This window comes from Pipistrellus kuhlii, unplaced genomic scaffold (assembly GCF_014108245.1).
Source record: "Pipistrellus kuhlii isolate mPipKuh1 unplaced genomic scaffold, mPipKuh1.p scaffold_m20_p_183, whole genome shotgun sequence".
Lineage (NCBI taxonomy): Eukaryota > Metazoa > Chordata > Mammalia > Chiroptera > Vespertilionidae > Pipistrellus > Pipistrellus kuhlii.
This window is the reverse complement of record NW_023425497.1, coordinates 48,986-70,438: the sequence shown is the minus strand read 5'-3', so window position 1 is coordinate 70,438 and position 21,453 is coordinate 48,986. Positions and strand designations below refer to the sequence as shown.

Sequence of the window (21,453 nt, the reverse complement as noted above, 5' to 3'; positions counted from 1 at the left end):
GAGGGTGGGGTGGGAACTGGGTGGAAGGGAGCTGGGGTAAAAGGGGGAGAGGAGAAACAATTGTAATAACCTGAGCAATAAAGATTAAATTTGAAAAAAATAAAAATAAAAATAAAAATAAAATCCCTATTAAAAAATAAAAAATAAAACTGCCAGGGAAGAAAATTAATAACATTAAAAAAAAACAAAACATAAAACACCTCCCTCCCCAGTTTTTTACATGGCACATTGCTACTAAAGAGGTATGCATCCCACCCAACCCCTTGGTTAATAAGTAGTTTTCTAAAGAGAAACCCACATGTGTTTTCCTCCCCAGGACTGATTAATCACTTCTAATTTTTTTTTTTCATGATGATCACTTTAATCACAAGGTGTTAACATACAGGTTAATATAAACTTCAGATATCATGAAATCATGCTCCACAAAATTCAGAAATAACTGTTTTCAGTGAAACCAAAGAAAGTGATTTGAAGACTTCAACGCACTGGGTAGAATTTTTCAAATTTCTCACCATACGTTTTCTTATCTTCTTCAGGAAAATCCTCTGGATGTGATTTTATATATGCAAACATATCATGGTCCTTCACAGCATACATATAGTCTTGACGTTTTAGAAGATAATATCCAACAAAAAAAAAGGAAGTAATATATAGAAGCTGGCGATGCACACCGGCCGTCAGCACCGGCCTCTGCCAGATCGCGTTATCCAGGAGGCCTGAGCAGTAGCCCAAGAAGCCGAAGTAGGCGAGCCGCGGGTCTGTCAGCTTGGGCGGGGGCAGGCTCCGCGCTTCATCCGGCAGGAACTCCAAGGGCCTTCTGCCCGGCCGTCCGGCCATCATATTGAGGCCGTTCTTATGTGAGGCCTGGCCTCAGACCGCCAACGACGAGAAGCACCACGACCACCGGCGGGTTCCTCGCCCTAAACTTTCCCGGCCCTGGGCTGAAGGGCCCACTTCTAATTTTTTGTCTTTATAAAATATTTTATTATGGAAACCTTCAAAAATACACAAAATTAGGAAGAATAGTATAATGAACTCTCCATGTAACCATCATTAAGCTTCAACAATTGGTTTCTTTAAACCAGCGGTCGCCAACCTTACAGACCTCACAGACCACTTGTTGGTGACTGCTGATTTAGACTAAATATGCAATATTTTAAGTACTCCTGGTTTGTCTTCTTTAATAATATGACAATTGAATCACTGAAAAGCATAGCTTTCAACATTTTCAGTAAAATGGGGATTTTGAGTGCATAGGTATAAGCATGAACCAAGTCATCTCTGAAGAACTAGCTTAAGGCATCCTCTTAGGCAATGCTTGTATTGTAGGAGTCAGCTTAGACTGGTAGAAATCAGCATTCATCTCTGTTTTTTTATGTGTAACACAGATGATTTAACATGATAATTCCAAGTGAAGTCTGTGGTTAGTAAAGCCACAAATTCTGTAAGTTTCTTATTAAACTATTGACTGAGGAAGGGAAAAATAAGGGATTATGTGTAAGTCTGGCATCCCAAGGTCACTCAAGGACTACATTCAATAAATTAAAATTCTCAGTGATTTGAAGTAACCTATTTCTGCCAAATGGATGGGTCAGTTGGAGCAGGAATGTAAGGGGTTGATTAAAGGAGGAAAAAAGAGCTAGAAGAGAATAGATAGCCCTAACAGGATATAAAACTTTCCTATGACTATTTCCATCATTTTCCCTGTCTGTCATGGGCTAGCTAACTAGACTGATCCAGACTAATTTGCTGAATTGGTTTTAGGAAATCCCTATGGAATGAAGCAGGTACAAATAGATAGGAAAAACACTTATTAAAGAAATATCATTAGCTAATATTTGGAAACAGCCTAAGTGCCCATCAGCAGATGAGTGGATTAAAAAACTGGTACATCTACACAATGGAATACTATGCTTTGGTAAAAAAAAAAAAAAAGAAAAAAAAAAGAAGAAGGATGAATTCTTACCATTTGCAACAGTATGGATGGAACTGGAGAGCATTATGTCAAGTGAAATAAGCCAGTCAGAGAAAGATAAATATCACATGATCTCACTCATTTATGGAATATAATGAACATTAACTGATGAACAAAAACAGATCCAGAGAAGCACTGACTAGACTAGGGGTGTCGAACTCAATCAGAGAAGGGGCCAAAATCTAAAATCCAGCCTAAATCGCAGGCCGAATGGTTTACTGAACAGTCATAAACTGTCATTGTGATGGAAACGCAGCGGAGTGCAGTGATGACAGTGTGGTGCGGGCCACATTGCAAGGCCTGGCGGGACGGATTTGGCCCGCTGGCCTTGTGTTTGACACATGTGGACTAGACCATGAAACCTCAGAGGGAAGGTAGGGGAGGGTGGGAATAAGGGGGAGAGAGCGTTGCTTTCTTCAACCCGAAGAGAGACAAGTTCCCACCCTTTCTGAAATCCAGTTTCTGGAAAAAAGCTCAACTGTTTGCCATCAAGTCAAAAAGTGAGGGTGGCTTTCTTGCAGAGCTGTGTGCAAGAAGAATTGTTTGCTGTGCTGGAGAGTGAGACACGAGGACTCGGTCAGAGAGGCAGAGACTGCTGACTGGCAGCCATAGCTGTTTACCACGCCCTAACCTAGAGAAGCACTGAGATTTCACTCTGCACTATCTATAAACACACCCAAGCTCCAAGCAATGGCTTTTGCATATGAATGGCCTTATCTAGTGCAGTTTAACCTAGCAAACTTGCAACCTGCTGCAGATAGCTCCAAAATCTCCAAGCTCCAAGCAGGAAAAAGAGGACTGTGGTTTTCCTTATAGCTCCTGCAGGGTGGCCTCAGACAGTAGCTGAACTGCACCCCATTGGAGATCCAGAAGCCAGTGTATTTAATGGTCAGTGTGAGACACCAGATTGCAACTCCTCAAATCCATAAGTGACACATTTGGGAGGCGGACTCAGTGAGCACCAAAGCCCCACTGAAACAAGGCCTGGACCATAAGTGTGTCTCCAGCACAGCAGTTCTTCCATTATAGACACAGCGGGTCCTCACAGACAATTGGCCTGGAGGTCAATTCCTCCCAGTGTACCAACAGCAATCAAGGCTTAACTACACCAAGACTTTGCACTCAGCCCACAAATGGATGTACCAAGAGCAACCACCTCAGGTGATAGGGGAAGCTGAGCTACTGGCCTCTTATAGGCCACCTACCACACAAATCCACTCTATCAACACAGGGAGGCAACCAAAATGCAGAGACACAGAAGCATGTCACGAATGGGAGAGACAGAGGAAAGTAAACTATTGGGCGACACAGAGTTCAGAATCACATTTATAAGATCACTCAAGAATCTTCTAAAAACCATTGACAAACTTGAAGAGACCTTCAAGGACCTTAGTGAGAATGCCAAAAAAAAAAAAAAAAAAAGGAAAAGGGCCAGTCAGAAATTAAGCATACACTGTCTGAAATAAAGAATATACAGAAACTCAACTGTAGATCAACATACCCCAAGAGTCAAACCAAAGTTCTGGAATATGAGGAAACAAAAAAACACCCAACCAGAGAGGCAGAAAGAAAGAAGAATCCAAAAGTGTGAGGATAGTGAAAGGAGCCTCTGGGATAGCTTTAAGCGTAACAACATCCGGATTTTGGGGGTGCCAGAAGAAGAGAGAGAGCAAGATATTGAAAACCTATTTGAAGAAATAATGACTGAAAATTTTCCCACCTGGTGAAAGAAATAGACTTACAAGTCCAGGAAGCACACAGTGCCAGATAGCATTGTGCTCAGCTCTTTACCATATCTATTATCTTAGCCCAAACTACAGGAATCAAAGAGGATCACACCAAGACACATAATTAAAATGCCAAGGGCAAAGGACAAAGAGAGAATCTTGAAAGCAGCAAGAGAAAAAGTTAGTTACCTACAAGGGAGTACCCATACGACTGTCAGCTGATTTCTCAACAGAAACTATGCAGGCCAGAAGGGAGTGGCAAGAAATATTCAAAGTGATGAACAGCAAGAACCTACAACCAAGATTACTCTACCCAGCAAAGCTATCGTTCAGAATTGAAGGGCAGATAAAGAGCTTCACAGATAAGAAAAAACTAAAGGAGTTCATCACCACCAAACCAGGATTACATGAAATGCTGAAGGGTATTCTTTAAGAAGAGGAAGAAGAAAGAGGTAAAGGTAAAAACAATGAACAACAAAAAGGCATCAAATACATACCTACCAACAAGTGAATCTAAAAATCAAGTGAATAAGAAATATGAAGAACAGAATGGACTGGTGAATATAATAGAATCAGGGATATAGAAAAGGAGTAGACTGATAATTCTCAGGGGGAAGGGGGTTTGAGGGGTTCTGGAAGAGACTGGATAAAAATCTTACTTCTATGGATGAAGACAGTGGCAGGGGGTAAGGGCATGGGGTGGGGTAGGGAATCAGGTGGAGGGTAGCTATGGGGGAAGAGGAACACCTGTAATAATCTGAACAATAAAGATTTATTATAAAAATATGTATCAAATTGACTTTAGAATGGAGCAATTTTATCTACTACCCAGAAGTCACAGGAAGACACTAACGTCCCTATCCATTATCCAGAACAGACCGACCACTACTTTCCAGGAAAGCTCTTTAGCCACAAGATAGGCAAGGCCAGCAGAGACTGTTGGACAGGACATGCTGCCCCCTGTAAAAGGTTACTGAACTGAAAGGGGACAAGTGGAGGCTGAAATTCATTCAATTGTTCTGATTAAGTTCCAACATTCCCGAGAAAGAAGAATATTTTTCTCCTTGTTCCACTGGAGTGGACACTTTATTGCAAATTGTCTGCCCCCAGGTGGCACTTGTTTCTAATCAGCACAAAGACATTGTATGAGCAAATGGTAGCCTTGAAAATTAACACAGAGATCTTGTAGCCACTGGGCATTCTGTGAAGGCTGGAGCCATAAATAGTCTTTGGCTTTGGGTCTTTACAGTGAAACACTTACTGTAAAGACAGTGGTTCTTAACTCCCATTTTCTGAATATCCATTAAGACTCAGGAATCTGCTGAAACTTGATCACACTAATAAGTGGAAGGGACAGGAGAGTACTCACATATATGAGGATATCATGACATAATGGGAGAAAAACATGGGCTTTGGATTCAGAGAGAAGTTGGAATCTTTATTCTGACATTTACAACTAGCCTGCAACTTGGGAGTATTTAACTTCTCTGGGGGTTTCAGAAGACTAAGATAATAGATATGGTAAAGAGCTGAGCACAGTGCTATCTGGCACATAGAAGGCATTCCGTGTTTATGCCCTTTTCTGCTACTACTTTGACTACAAAGTTAATGCACATTAACACCCTTGGCCCTGAAACCTTACTCAGTAGAGCCTAAGGATGAGTCTACTAGACAGAATATGGGAATGAGAGTCAAGAGATGTCAGTCCCAATGACAGACACATCACCTTGGGAAAATTGCTCCCAACTCCTGACCCCATCAATAAAACAAGAGAACATGCTTAGCTCTGATGCTGAAAGGAAAGAGCAGGAAATCACTTTTCTTGGGTACTTGCCATGAATATGCACTATGCTTGGCCCTTTCACAAAACTTATATATTCTAAATTAGCACTGTCCCATAAAACTTTCTGTAATAGAATATTCTCTATCTATTGGTACCTAATACAATACTATTGGGGAGGAGACGAATTCCCCGCTGCTATCCTTCTTTAATTCTTACAGATGGACCAATAATAAAATAATAAAATCGACACAAGACTACATTAACAGGAGAAACAAACAATTTAATACTTGCATATTGGATAATCACATTATGATGCTCAGATCATAAAATGAGGCTCAAAAAAATAATCAAACTAGGCACCTTTTAAACTTAAGTTAGTGCTCATTCGAAAGGAATCTAAGCAAGGTTTGGCCGTAGGTATTACATTACTAAAAGCTTTACAAGGTCTGTTTATATAGACTTTTTTTTTTACTCTGAATTTTATAACTCTTGTGATATGGTTGTCTCTTAGTCCTTGGGAGAAGAGAGGGCAGTTATCACATGAATATATTCCTGTTTTTAGAGAGACAGAGAAGAATCTTGCTTCTGCTTCTGTTGCTTCTCAAATTTTACTTCTAAATAATCATTATGCCATTGTGGGATGTCTTGGGGAGGCCTGCTTTGGCCCCTGACAGTACTTAACACTAGCTATAAGTAGTAATCACATGTCCAGTGGTTATTGTATTGAACACTGCAGCTATAAGATTATGAAGGTGGAATTATTATTCCCACTTTATAGTGAAACCACGACTCAGGAAAGTTAAAAAAAAAAAAAAAACTTGCTGAAAGTCACATAAATACATAGTACGTAGCTAACCCAGATTCAAAACCAAGCAATAGAAAATTTAGCAGGGAAAGATAGCTTAGGTTAGTGTTTGTTTGGCATCAAGACCCAAAGCCAGACTATTTATGGCCCCAGCCTGGCTCTATTACTTACAAGCTATATGACCAAAGAAAAATAATTATAGTCTCTAGAACTCACTTTCATAATCTATAAAATGATTATAATTGTCACCTAATTTGCAGTCCCATTGTTGGGATTAATGGGTATAGAGGCATATAGAGTGTAACTTGTTTTCTCACCATCCTGAACCCACACACACACATAGAAGAGGTTCAGACATAAACTAAAAAAATAACTGCAGGTTAGAGAGAGCACTTGGGAAATATTAAAGCAAGAAGAGAAACACTTATGATCTTTTATGTGATATCTTATTATAGAATGGATATGAAGAAGGGTATGAAATCATCAAAATATTTCCATTTATTTAGTTTGCTTTCCTACCCTATTACTGATCTCTAGGCAACATTAGCCAAAGCAGAGAACAAGGTTATCATAATGTATTTTGACACCCAGAATGACCATTTATTATGGTTGAACAACACAATACTGTCTAGAGCTTGGGCTCTAGAAGCAGGTAAAATTCATATCCTGGTTCTCATTCTGCACTGAGAAAATAATTTGACACCTCTACTCATTAATTCTTAACCTGTGTAACAGGACTGGTAATATGCAAGGTGTCTTAATAAGACATATAGATAATTTACTATTTTGCTTTACATTCTATAGCACCCTCTAGTGGAGTATGCAAAATAAGCATTGCATCTCTGTCCTCCAAAGCAGTGGTTCTTACTTCAGTGTGCATTAGAATCACCAGAAATTCATTAGAACACAGCCACACTCTCTGCCTAGAATTTCCTTTGAGATGGAGCCTAAGAATCTGAATCTGAAAACTTCCTGAAAGGTGATAATGATACTACTGAGGTGTCTGGAAAACACTTCTGAACCACTATTCTAAATCCAGCTCCCCTCCCCAGTGTGTGTGTGTGTGTGTGTGTGTGTGTGTGTGTGTGTGTGTGTGTACACGTGCATACACACATATATATGACTGATAACTAAGAAATATAAATTTTTCTGTTTGATTTTGATGTATTAGTATCCATCTAATAAGATTTTGGTGAGTAATAAAAAGAATATCCATATGAAGGATATGACACAGCACCTAAAATATATAAAGCATGCAACAAACTAAGGATCACAGAACAGAAATAATTTTCCCATGGCCTCAAAGCTAGTAAGTGGTGTGATGGGGTTTAAAATTAGGCTCTGACTCCGAAGATATAATAAAGTTTAGCAGTACCACTACAGAAGATAGGGTATAAACTCATGTCTAATATAAATTTTCAAAAGAAAAGATCAGTTTTCAATATCAAGGTCCAAGTTCTTATATGTCTTTACTGACCAAACAATTTGGTAGGGAGAGGAGTGTGGATGGGGGTTGAGTATTTGAAAAGGTGTAGAGAAAGGGTTAGAAATCTTCATCAGCATCAGTCCCTGGAGTGATTAATGAAATCTGACCCCTCCCCTCCGCGCCCCCCCCCCCCCAAAAAAAGGCAAGGAAAAAAGACAGAGATGGAGGGGGAACGGTGTTCCTTTTTTTTAAGAAGTTAAGAAAATAATTGACACCCCCCCCCCCCCCCCACACACACACACACACACAGTACAGCAAATTAGAGAGGAGAAGAAAAATCCCATCATTTCATGTACCAACCAACCAATCCTTTGCTGGGGTTTGGCGGCATCTGGCGGCAGACTGAAGAGGAATAAACCTCTCAGAACTTGCTTGAAAATTAACTGAGTGCGTAGTTGCCTGAAATACACTGTGCTTGAAAATCAGGACAAAAAGGTAAGAGCTTCAGCCCCCATAGCAATTGGGAGTCCATAGTGGTGTGGAAGGCTGTCTATATAGATATCCCCAGCGGAAAATTTTGTACCAGAATTGCACGAAGCTTTGAGGGAAGGGGAGGATAGGGAGCAGGGAGGGAGGAGAAAGATACCATAGAACTGGAAAGAGGCTACTCCTTGGGCTTGCTAAGATATGAATGCGAGAGTTTGACTCTTACCCATCGGAAGGCTACGGTTTAGAACAGGATTGTGGCACAAAAGAAGAATGTAGGAATAAAGTGTATTTTTAGGCTTTAAACTTAAATTATAGAGGAGATGGAAATAGTTCTACCAAAAGCCCGTTATTACTGGTATGATCGCCTTGGCTTAATTGTTTTGTTTTTCATTAAAACAATTTTCAAAAATAAAAGTACAGAACGCTCCCTATTAACTGCCCACACGCGCCTCCGCACCCGCGCGCGCACCCGCGCTTCCGGACACAAACCGACGTTAGCGGCCGCGCCTGCGCACACCCGCCGCCTCCGGCGCCGAGAGCTGCGGCGCGCACAGCCCAGCCCCAAAGCCGGGCGGGCCCGCCTGCGCACATCCGCACTCCCCCACCACCGCACGCCCGCAGCACCCACCGTCCCGGCTCGCACACACATCGAAACCGTTACTCTGCCTTTTTTTCTCCAAGAGTTGCACAAGCGGTTCGGGGGTGTGGTCCCAGATATGACCTCGCGCTTCCCCACTCGCGGGAAGCATAGCTCATTTCCGCCCATCCTGTTTCCGTAGGCCACGTAGACACTTCCTTTCCCAGTGGGGAAAAAAGCCCCCATAATGCCTCCCTGCAGAAAAAAAAAAAAGAAAAAAAAAAAAAAAAAAAAAAAAAAAGCCTGTTCTGGGGAACTCTGGGTCGTGAAAATAGGCCACGTGAACGCCCTGCCCTATAGACTTCTAACCCACCAACTGTCGCGCTTTGGGAAGGCGGGCTAAGAACCTAAGAGGACGAATGTCATTGGCCCGGGCCCACACTGAAGAAGGATGGCTACTGGTTTGCTTCAATCCTTAACCGTGAAGAAGCAGGTTGCTAGCACCCCCCCGCCCCCTTACTGCGGCGAAGTATCATTGTGACGTGATGGGCCTTGTCCAATCATTTGGTTATGGAACATTCTAAAACTTAGACAAGACGATTGTGATTGGCTGAGGGGCATAAGCCCGCCTCCTGGGTGACGTGTCTGCCTATGGATATCAGTTGCCAGAGAAACCTGGCTTTACTATGGCTGTTGGAGGGACGGCGGAGATCACACGTCCGCTGCTGGGAAGAAGTGGATTTCCCATTTCAGGTTTCAGGGTGGGGATGGGGAGAAAGGGTTGACTATTTCCTCTTCTCGCCGTGTATACAGAAACGATTAACTAATGGTTCCAGGGTAGGGCAAAGCTGAATTCAGGTTCCGACGCCAACGCCCAGCTTGGGCTGACTCCTGTTCTTTCTGTGTCTCGGTTTCCATGTTTGTGAAATGGTGATAATAAGTCTTTACCTCAAGAGACGTGTACCTCAGAAGCGTGTACCTCAGAAGCGTGTACTGTATGTAAGGGAGTATAAGGTATTTAATAGGAAGCCTAGCTATAAAAAATAGTAACTATTATTGTGGAGAGAAAAATCCGCGTAACAGAATGAGAAAAAAACATAAATTATGTAAATTCGATCATTACAGTGCTTTTCTTGCCCATTGATTTCTTTCCTAGAAGAAATTAGAGCCATAAAAGAGATATATCAATCTTCACTGATGAAATAATGTACTATTTGGAAATTAGCTCAGAATAGCGGGGGTTGGAATTTTCCATATTGAAAAGTTTAAAAAAAATGGGGGAGGGGGAAAAAGATGGAAAAGGAGAGCGAGCTGGAGATGAACCACATGCGATGAGTAGGCCTTGTTTGGATCCTGATTCGAACACACCGACATTAAAATAAAAAGCTGTTTCAAATGCATCGGGAAAATTTGAAGATGGATTTGATATTTTATGTGTTTTTAAGGAATTGATGACGATTTTTTTAGTGGTTATAATGGTATGGTGGTGGTTTTCAAATTGTCTTTTTTCTTACAGAGATATAAATGAAAATAAGACTAAATTTTTTAAATGTCAGGGATTGGCTTCAAAATACATTGATGACTTAAGATTTGTTTCAAAATAATCAGCAGTGGGGAGGGGTATAGTAAAACAAAATTGGCCCTAAGTTAATAATCGTTTAAGCTGAGTGATGGGCATATAGGGTTCCTTATACTATTGTCTTCCTTGATATATGTATGAAATTTTCCATAATAAAATACAGAAGGTCAGCTGTTTTGTGAGCTTTAAAAAAATCGGACTTGTGGGGAGCAGTGGGTGGGGTTAGGGATGAAACAAGATGGCCTTCAGTTGGTAATTGTTGAAGCTGGATGATAGATTTGAAAGGGTTTATAATATTCCCTCTACATTTTTAACCATTTGAAATTTTCCTTAATAAAAAGTAAAAAAAACAACAACAAAAAAACACAAATTACTTTCTCAAAAATCAGGATAAATGTTCACTAAATTTGAAAATGTAACCACAATGAAGGAAAAAAGAAACACTTGTACATTATTTATCAGCTCTGCTGTCCTTTGTGTGTGATAAAATGCAATGCTTGGTGGAGGAGAAGAAAACCATCTTTTCATATCTTTTTTATGTCCTTTCTTGTCCCCTTGTTTGACCTTCTAGGCCATTATCAGAAAAGCTAAGTTTGCTGCATAGTAAGGATCAGAAGGCCTGATCCTGATTACAGAATCTTGGGTAAGTGCCTCCCTTTTCCTGGCCTCTGTTCTCAAACAAGATAATTCCCATATAACCTTCTTTACTGTCCAGGAATATTTTAAATATTAGTAAGCATCAGGGAATGCACTCCAGTCTAAGAAGGGAAAGATGGAGCAAGTCCATTGGTGCTTCCAGTACATAAAGTACCTAAAAAACAGAGGGCTGTGCAATCTTATATTCATTAACAAAAGATACTACAGTTGATCCCTAATAGTTCTATACATTTATGTATTGTTTTTCTTTGTGACATCCAGTATGCAGCATAATTTAGTGGTTAAGAACAAATACTGACTTCCTGAATTTAAAACCTGGCTCTACCACTTAATTGTATGATCTTAGGCAAGATACTGATTCACTTTATCCCTAAATTTCCTCAAAAGTAAAATAAAGGTAATAATAGTTCCTACTTCATGGGATTGTTAAGAGGATTACATATAAAGTATCAGGACAATGCTTGACACTAGTTAAGTGTTAGATTTATTAGTAATTATGGTTCTATTAGTTCTTTGGGTACACTTCTAAAAGCAATCGGTACCTCTTTTTGGAATTGTCAAAAAATAAATAAATTACAATACTGTTGGTTTCTCTCCTGATTTTCCAGAAGCGGTAAGAACTGAATTCTGAAATTATAACTTTTGATTCATCCTAACAATCCAGAAAGATATTGAGTCTATTGATAAGGGAATTTCCGGAAACTATAATTTTATCCAGCAAATTATAACCATATTCAGTCTACTAGCAGTTTTTATATTATTCCTCCTTTGTCTCAAATTCAAAAAAATCTGTGATACAAGATCCAGGAGAGATTTGATATCAATGCAAGTGACACATATAGGTGAATTAAAAGGTTTATTCCAACAAACTTTAGGAGATGTTGTTAATACTCATTTTTTTACACATAAAAATGTTAGTATTTGAAGTCTGCATTTCTGAATGACCCATCACTTACATGAAGAGAGATGAAGGAAGGTTATCCGTCTCAACAGTTTCATTTACTTCTGGAATCACTATATATTCCTTTTATATTTTTATTTTCTGAACTTGAAGTTGCAGAGGAGGGCACTACCTGGTGGAAAACATTCAATAGATAGGTAGACACAAAACCCCTTTTCAAGACACCGTTTTAGAATGATTAAGGGATAAAGAGAGGAAGGTAGACTGTTAGATCAATAGGGGCTCTGAGAAGGCAAGAGCCAGAGTAGCTGGAAATGGAGAAAGACTCCAGGAGAAAAAGAAACTTGATCTGGCCTTTGAGGATGGGCAAGACTTTATAAGAAGGGAGGGAAACCAGTCTGAATGCTATGCCTACAAAATATATGGTACACTGTGATAATTAAAAGCCTAACTATATGTGAAATCCATGGTAAGAATAGATCAGAAAAACATTGTGGATTAAATATGTATATTTCAATATAAATTTTTAGTCACAGAATTGATAATGTGAATACATTCTCCTTATAATATAAAAATTTTAAATATTGCAGGGTAGATTTAGGTTTTCTTTCTCTCTACCCCAATTCTCGTACTCTTCCCAGAATTAAGTTATTATCAGTTCTATTTCCTTCTAGATCTCTAAGTTATATACCTGTTTTAAAATGTGCATGGAAATATATATATATATAATATTGTTTTGTTTTACTTAAATATGGTATCACACTATAGGTACTGTTTTGCAACTTGCTATTTTGTTGTTAATCCTCACCCATTCATTTTTTAGAGAAAGTGGAATAGAGAGGGAGAGACAGAAACATCATGTGAGAGAGACTCGTTGATTGGTTGTCTCCCTGGCACACCCCAACCAGGGCTGGGGATCCATCCAGCTTGCCCTTGATGGGAATCGAACCAGGACCCTTCAGTCCACAGACCAGCACTCTATCCATTGAGCCAAACAGGCTAGGATGCAACTTGCTATTTTTAACCAAATTGTTTGGGATGTCTTCATATCCATTCATAGAATTCTATTCCTTTCATAGTGGCGTTCCTTTAACTAGCATGATAGTCCATATTATGGATAAACCACCTTTGATTTTGCCAAATCGCTATTGATAGTCCTCTAGCTAAAGTCCAGCGTTTTTATACTTCAAATAATATTGTGTGGAACATCCTTGGATTTACAAATATTACCCTAGGGCAGAGGTGGGGAATGTCTGGCTGTGTAAGGCCTGCAAAATCATTTGATTTGGCCCTGCCAAAATAACCACAGGACACACTTGAAATTCAATAAATCTAGGAGCTTTTTAGAAAATATATATTTTATTGATTTTTTTTTTTACAGGGAGGAAAGAGGAATAGAGAGCTAGAAACATTGATGAGAGAGAGACATCCATCAGCTGCCTCCTGCACACCCCCTACTGGAGATGTGCCCACACCCAATGTACATGCCCTTGACCGTAATCGAACCTGGGACCTTTCAGTCCGCAGACCAACGCTCTATCCACTGAGCCAAACCGGTTTCGGCTAGGAGCTTTTTTTTCATAGCAACAGAAGTCTATATTAAGTGAATGGTGTTATAAATATCCCAATGGCCCTTAGCAGAAACAAGGGCCATTGGAATATTCCACGCCACTGCTCCAGGGCAACATTTATGGCTTAAAACTGTGATAATTAAACCAATGTGATAACTGGTGTGCGAACAGACATATTGTTGTGACAGAATAGATAACCTAGAAACAGTGATAACTTTAAAAATTTAATTATCAGCCCAGCTGGTGTTGCTCAGTGGTTGAGTGTCAATCTATAAATCAGGAGGTTACAGTTCAATTCCTTGTCAGGGCACATGCCCTGGTCTTGGGCTCGATCGCCATTGTGGGGCATGTAGGAGGCAGCCAGTCAATGTTTTTCTCTCATCATTGATGTTTCTATCTCTTTTTCCCTCTCCCTTCCTCTCTGAAATCAATAAAAATATTTTTAATTGAATAATAAAAAATTACTAGGAAGAGAGTACCTTAAAAAAAAGACCCATATACCTATAGGAATTTAGAATGTTATAATAGCATATCAAATCAGTGGGGAAAGGATGGACTCCAATATTGGGAAAATTTGTTATATATAAGGAAGAAGCTGTAAAAAAAATAATAATAATATAGGAAATTATTTTTAAACCACTTTGGGAGCATTTTTTCTAGGCATGACATAAATGCCAAAGTTCACAAATGAAAAGGTTGACACATTGACAGTTTGGATAAAATATTTCAACATACAAAAAAAACTTAGTTTTTAATCATTAGGAATCAATAAAAGAAACAACCTAGTAGAAAAGGGGCCAAAAATGTATACATAAGAAAAAAATGTTTACATATATGAAAAAAATGCTCAATATCACACAAATTCAAATAAAATACCTTTTTATATTGCACACCCCCCCAAAAAAAATGAACAAATTTTTCTTTAAGATGTTTATCCAGTGTTACTGAAGGTGTGGGTGAACGAACTTTTACACTTTTGCTGAAAGTGCAAATTAAAGCAGTTCTTTACAAAGCAATTTGCCTCTATATCATCAAAGAAATTAGCAAATCCTTGGAACATTTTCCACTTCCTAATGCTCTTAATATATCTGTATACTGATGACTATTACCGAATTTCTGTAATAATGAAGTATTGATTGAGGACTGGTTAAAATGTGTTGTATATGTTAATATGGAACTGGTAAAATTATGCTCTGTAGAAATTATAGAATGATGTGGTATTTGGTATTTGTAGGTATATAAAGGAAAGATTACTCAATAGATGGTGCCACAAAATAAGTTAGGGAAAAGTATATAGATTTTCAGTCCATAATTTATGTAATAAATTCTGGGTAGATTAAGGAATTAAAATATAAAATCCATAAAAGGATGCCATCTTAATTTTTAAACTTAATGAAAGGAAAAACTACATATTTACATCATATAAAACTTAATCTTAACATCAACGTAAAATGTTGGAATCACTAATAACGGGGTCAATGGGGAAAGGGGGACATATGTAATACTTTCAATAAGTATTTTTTAAAGAAAGAATGGCCAAGAGCAAGAGCTAAAATATAAATGGCCAATTGACATTTTAAATGTTTAGAACATCATTAATAAAGAAATGCAAACCCATTTTTTTTTTTTGTTTTTTTACCAAATTTACAAATTAAATGAGATAGCCAAATAGCTAGCCAGTGCTATTTGACCAAAGTGTGAGATGGGAAATTGGTAAAACTTTTGGGGAAAGTAATTTGGCAACATATTACCTCTTGACCCACTAAATTTGCATCTGGGAAACTTACAGGAATAATATGAAATGCTTTAATTATAGGATAAATTGAGGGGAAATAGCAAAATTTTTTTAAAGGGAAGATCTGAGATTTGATATCCAGTAGGAGCTCACCTCTATTTAAATGAATATTTACACAAAAAATTAAGATAGAAAATTCAGGTAAACACACAGATATGTTTTCATAATGCCTGAGCTTGACCTATAGAAGACAAGTAAAATATTTGACAACTTATCCCTAAATTGTGTCTCCATTTCCCTCCATTAGTTGAATCATTTCACTTTGATTCACTATAGTATACCCACTGGGGACATAAGTATTGCTTCAAAATAAAGCGCTGTAAAGTGCCAACTTTTTAAATGAAGGATGTGCCCAGCACATCTGTCACCAGTCCATAGAGGTAGAGTGCAGTGACTTGAGTAAGGCTATCCATAAACTTCTGTGGCAAGTAGGAACCAGTCAATCAAAAGGATGGTATTCCTTACCTTTGATGCCTGGCTTCTGGCTCACAGGTAGTAATAATTGCTTCATCTGTAGGATACTCAGGTAAAAATAAAGGTACTGAGACAATTCTTTAGAGAGGCTGCTTCTCTGGCTTTATTCACTGGGCACAAACCTTGACTAGTGGTACAGGTATTTTCTGTGCAGTATCAGATATTTCATTCAACTTGGGACTTTATATAAATGATAGAAGCATTTGTAGAGAATGACGGAACTCACCCACTTAGAGAGCCAGGTAGAATTCTTTTTGTAGTTTTATGTACACACACATAATGCCAATATGTTCAGCTATCATAAGTTCATCCTCACTAAGGAATTACAGATGACCAATGTGGCTTCCAAAATAGTTTACTGTCCAATCTGGCTCTACTGTGTTTTAGTCTGGTTGGCACTGGCCCACTTATTTTCTCTAATTTATAGGTTAACTATTCCCTTGTTTATGGAAGCTCTATACTATATTAGCCCCAGGTGGGGTTTTTTAATTTCACCTACATTACTTAACCATGTCTCCATCACAAGTTTTTTTTTTTTAGAAAAATTATTTTGTAAGCATGATAGTTTACACATGCCACACTGGTCACTGATACTTCACAGATTCCCAGAGGGTCATCTTCTGTATTCACAGATTTTGATGCTCTCTGAGGCCCATTCACAGTTGCCATTTAATTTCTGATCAGAACTTTGTGCCCTTTCAGTTAGAGTAGTGGTGGGCAAACTCATTAGTCAACAGAGCCAAATACCAACAGTACAATGATTGAAATTTCTTTTGAGAGCCAAATTTTTTAAACTTCTTCTAACGCCGCTTCTTCAAAATAGACTTGCCCAGGCTGTGGTATTTTGTGGAAGAGCCACACTCAAGGGGCCAAAGAGCGAAATGTGGCTCTCGAGCCACAGTTTGCCGATCACGGAGTTACAGGATATCATTTGTTTAATGAAAGCACTAGCACCAAGCCTTTATTCTTAATAACTGGCTTCCCTGATTCAGGGCTGTAGTTTTCTAGCATTTCTTGCTTCTTTATTTCCCCCTCAGGATTTCCCTGATACCTGCCCATGTTGTCTTAAGAACTAGAGGTTGGCTAGAGGACTTTTTTCTGTGGGTGAAAGTTGTACTTACCAGAGAAACCTGGTCTACCATCCCCCATTCTTTCCTAGAGGTTACCCTGACCTTAATAGTCTGGTATTTCTCCATCAAGATATTTTTCTATGCACTTAAACACATTGACTTAAAACAGAAATTGGATCACACTATATTAGAATTGAGACTGATGCTTATTTCTCTCCATGTACTGTCTCTTTGGGATCCTATTGTACCTATTATGCAATCTGCCTATTTACCTAATCTACCCTGTTTCCCAAAAAATAAGACAGTGTCTTATATTAATTTTTTCTCCCAAAGTTGTGCTAGGTCTTATTTTCGGAGGATGTCTTATTTTCAGGGAAACACGGTATAATAATAAAAGCATAATATGCTAATTAGACCAGATGTCCTTCTGGATGAAGCTGGGGCTGCAAGGGCTGAGGTGGCTACTGGGGTGGGCAGAAGCCTAGCCCCTTGCATGAATTTCATGCATCGGGCATCTAGTAATATATAATTAAACATCTTTCCATGTCAGTACATGGATCTCTGCTTAATTCATTTGAATGTTCTTCCATAGTGTGCATACATAACTTAAATTGCCATTTCCCACCCTAGCCTGTTTGGCTCTGGTCAGGGCTCATGCAGGAGGCAATCGATGTGTTTCTCTCACACTGATTTTTCTTTGGTTTTTTCCCTCTCCCACTCTCTCCAAAAGTCAATGGAAAAATATCCTCGGGTGAGGATTAAAAATAAAAATAATTGCCATTTCCCTATTGAAGAATAATTAGGTATTTCAGCTCTCCAGTATTTAAAAGCATCACTTCAATGAACATCTTTGTGTACTTGTTTGCATGTGCAGGTATTCCTGCAAGGTACTATACTAGCTGTTTAATCACATATTTATGAAATTCTTAACATGAACCTGGGAAGGCTATAGGTAATTTGCCACAGAATAGAAAAAGCTTACATATCTTGCCTAAGGCCTGACAACTCTTATATAGTGGAGCCTAATTAAAATAGAAGTATGTCTAACAGCAGAACTTTTATTTTTCTCTGATACCACAATTGTAAACTACGTGTTTATAATTAAATTTTTTTTTCTGTGTTTCACAAAAATTCATCTTCATTGCAGAAACTTGCTTTCCTTTCTAGGTTGTCTCCCACCTCATCCTTCCATACCTTCTCAGAAGCTCTGTAAAATTCCACCTGGGAAAGCACCTGAGGTTCTTAGAAGACTAAGAAGAAAGGATTATGTAAGTCAACACAATTGTTATTTGTCACACCATAAGAATCTTAGAATACTATTTTTCATCTTACTAGCCCTTGCTTCTGCATTTTATACTATAGATTGTCCCTTTTCCTTATTAAAACTCAAATTCTTTGGCTTCCAAAACAACATTCTCCTAATTCCCAATGGCTACTTTGACCATTTTGTTTCACCTGTGGTATCTCTCTCTCTGCTCACCCCTTAAATATTCTTTGCTAGTTGTGTTTAGAATCCAATACTTGGCTCAGTTTTTCTTCCTCTCCTCTCCAATGAATGATTTTGTTGATTCTCCTAATTTCTGCTACCATATGTGTAGTGATTAGGCTCAGATCTCCATTTCTGGCTCTGGCCTCTCACCTGAGCTTTAAAGTAATATGTTTACTGCACACCTCACATTTAATAGATCCAATACTGAACTTCTTCTCTAATCCATTTTTTCCTCTGGATGCAGTCTCATTTAGGGATAATACTAATGACCTAATTACCCATTCTCAGTACCTGGAGTCATCACTGACTTCCCCTTCACCAATTTATCTTCTCCTCCAACAGGCTATGATGAAAGTGAATCATGTACCATTTATTGTTTGCTCCCAAAATAGTCTATGTATAGCTATTATTGTACTAACCTTGTTGTTATTTTTATTTTTTAATTATAGTGATTAGACATGTATATATACCTCACGATGTGATCACCATAAGTCTACTACCCATCTGACACCATACTTAGTCATTGGCTATATTCCCTATTAACTGGTAGTTTGTACTTCTTGATCCACTTCACCTTTCTCACCCATTTTCCTACCCCCTCCCATCTGACAGTCATCAGTTTGTCCTCTGCATCTATGAGTTTCTTCCTGTTTCATTCGTGGATTTTGTTTTTTAGATTCCACATATGAGTGAAATCATATGATATTTGACTTTTATTTTACTTAGCATAATAACCTCTAGGTCCATCCATGCTGTTGCAAATGGTAAGATTTAATTCCTTTTTATGGCTGAATAATAAAGATGTGGGGTATATATATTCCCTATTTTATTGCTGATTCCAAAGTAACCATTAAAAGTCAGTGCTATTATTAATTCATTAATTACCCAGGTTTTAAATTGCAGAGCCATTTTTGACTCCTCCCTCTCCTTCATTTACCAAATTCTATATTCAGTTTCTCTTGACTCATCATTTTAGTTCAGGCCTACCTGGACATCTACAGAAACCTATACGGTTACTCATTTTGCCTCCAGTTAAGTATATCTTTCTTATTTCTTTCATGGTGTCATTCTTCCTGTTGAAAAGTCTTGAATTTCAATTCCACTGCCTTTTGTAGTAGTTTCTTTCCCACTTAATTTATTTTCTTCTCCAAAATTATTTTCCTGTCTTTTGGGTGATATTAATATATATATATATATATATATATATATATATATATATATATATATATATATATATATATATATATATATATAGAGGCAGGTCTAATGAGGTAGGGGGCCGTAATGAGGATAAAGGGAGGGGGGTAGTAAAGTCACTTAGAAATGGTTCTGAAATAGGACTTGAAATTCAAATTCCAAGAGAGTAGCATGTACTGGGCCTTAATGGGCCTTTATGAAGCATAGTGTGTTAAAGGTCACTATCGAAAACAACCATGTAAAATACTTTATATATTACAGTGGTTGAAATAAAAACAGGGTTGAATGAGTTCCAGAAAGCAGGGTTCTCAAACTCGTGGACAACAATCTGCAGAAGAAGACAACTTCAAAAAACCAACGAGAAGCAATATGCAGAGAAGTAAGATGAGAGGGGCCTCATCAGGAAAGAAGACAGCTGGTCCACAGCAGAAGAATCTGGAACCAGCCCTCCCAGGCAGATGGGGAGGTCGCTCTGCAGAGAATCCCCCTTCTGGATCCGTGAGGAAGACCAGAAAGAACAAGCAGAAGACTCCTGGGAACGGGGATGGTGGCAGTACCAGCGAAGCCCCTCAGCCACCTCGGAAGAAAAGAGCCCGGGCTGACCCCACTGTTGAAAGTGAGGATGCATTTAAGAATAGAATGGAAGTTAAAGTGAAGATTCCTGAAGAATTAAAACCATGGCTTGTTGAGGACTGGGATTTAGTTACCAGGCAGAAGCAGCTGTTTCAACTCCCTGCTAAGAAAAATGTCGATGCCATTCTAGAAGAGTATGCAAGCTGCAAGAAATCACAGGGAAATGTCGACAATAAGGAGTACGCAGTGAATGAAGTGGTTGCAGGAATAAAAGAATACTTCAATGTGATGTTGGGCACTCAGCTGCTCTACAAATTTGAGAGGCCCCAGTATGCTGAAATCCTCTTGGCTCACCCTGATGCGCCCATGTCCCAGGTTTATGGAGCACCACATCTACTGAGATTATTCGTAAGAATCGGAGCAATGCTGGCATATACACCCCTTGATGAGAAGAGCCTCGCATTATTGTTGGGCTATTTGCATGATTTCCTAAAGTATCTGGCAAAGAATGCTGCATCTCTGTTTACTGCCAGTGATTACAAAGTAGCTTCAGCTGAGTACCACCGCAAAGCCCTGTGAGGGTCTACTGACCGCTCACTATCATGTCTGGTATCTGTAAACACTCTTTTTGTTCTTAGTCTTTTTCTTGTATAATTGATGTCCTTTAAAATTGTTAATGTATAACAGGGCTTATATTTCAGTTTTTCTGTTTTGTTTTAAACAGAAAATAAAAGGAGTACAAGCTCCTTTTCTCATTTCAAAGTTGCTACCAGTGTATGCAGTAATTAGACCAAAAAAAAGAAACATTCAGTAGAACATTTTCTTGCATAGTTGACAACATTGCTTGAATGCTGGTGGTTCTATCCCTTTGACACTACACAATTTTCTAATTATGTGTTAATGCTATGTGATAAAAATGCCCTGATTCCTAGTGCCAAAGGTTCAACTTAATGTATATACCTGAAAACCCATGCATTTGTGCTCTTTTTTTAATGGTGCTTGAAGTAAAACAGCCCATCCTCTGCAAATCCATCTATGTTGTTCCTTAGGCATTCTATCTTTGCTCAAAATGTTGAAGGATGGTGGTTTGTCTCATGGTTTTTGTATTTGAGTCTAATGCACGTTCTAACATGATAGAGGCAATGCATTATTGTGTAGCCACGGTTTTCTGGAGAAGTTGATATTTTAGGAACTGTATTTCAGATCTTAAATAAAATTTGTTTCTAAATTTCAAAGCAAGTAACTTTGCATTGTGCCTTTAATATTACTAAAGCTGACGCAGGCCCAGGAAAAACCTGGGTGGTGTCAATGTTCTGACTCCTGGTGAATTCTTTCTTGCCCCTATGAGTTGGGCTGGGTTTAGTA

General features: G+C 38.6%; 2 protein-coding genes across 6 annotated transcripts; one reads left to right on the top strand and one right to left on the bottom strand.

The window, feature by feature from the left end:
• Positions 1-336: 336 nt before the first annotated feature.
• On the bottom strand, positions 337-900 carry LOC118721875 (NADH dehydrogenase [ubiquinone] 1 subunit C2-like). Its single transcript, XM_036443160.2, has one exon. The coding sequence runs from the start codon at positions 838-840 to the stop codon at positions 478-480; it is 363 nt and encodes a 120-aa protein (XP_036299053.1). The 5' UTR covers positions 841-900; the 3' UTR covers positions 337-477.
• A 3,234-nt stretch (positions 901-4,134) lies between these two features.
• Positions 4,135-21,327, top strand: MORF4L2 (mortality factor 4 like 2). 5 transcript variants are annotated; one of them, XM_036443157.2, is made up of 4 exons: positions 8,145-8,211; positions 10,933-11,004; positions 17,997-18,097; positions 19,777-21,327. In XM_036443157.2, exon 4 carries the CDS (start codon positions 19,801-19,803, stop codon positions 20,665-20,667), a length of 867 nt encoding a protein of 288 aa, XP_036299050.1. In that variant the 5' UTR covers positions 8,145-8,211; positions 10,933-11,004; positions 17,997-18,097; positions 19,777-19,800; the 3' UTR covers positions 20,668-21,327. The 5 variants fall into 5 exon arrangements, with proteins under 5 accessions (XP_036299051.1, XP_036299050.1, XP_036299049.1 ...); XM_036443156.2 differs by lacking the exon at positions 8,145-8,211 and adding an exon at positions 9,384-9,535; XM_045583432.1 differs by lacking the exon at positions 8,145-8,211 and adding an exon at positions 9,384-9,535 and having other exon boundaries at positions 17,977-18,097.
• The last annotated feature ends 126 nt before the right edge of the window (positions 21,328-21,453 follow it).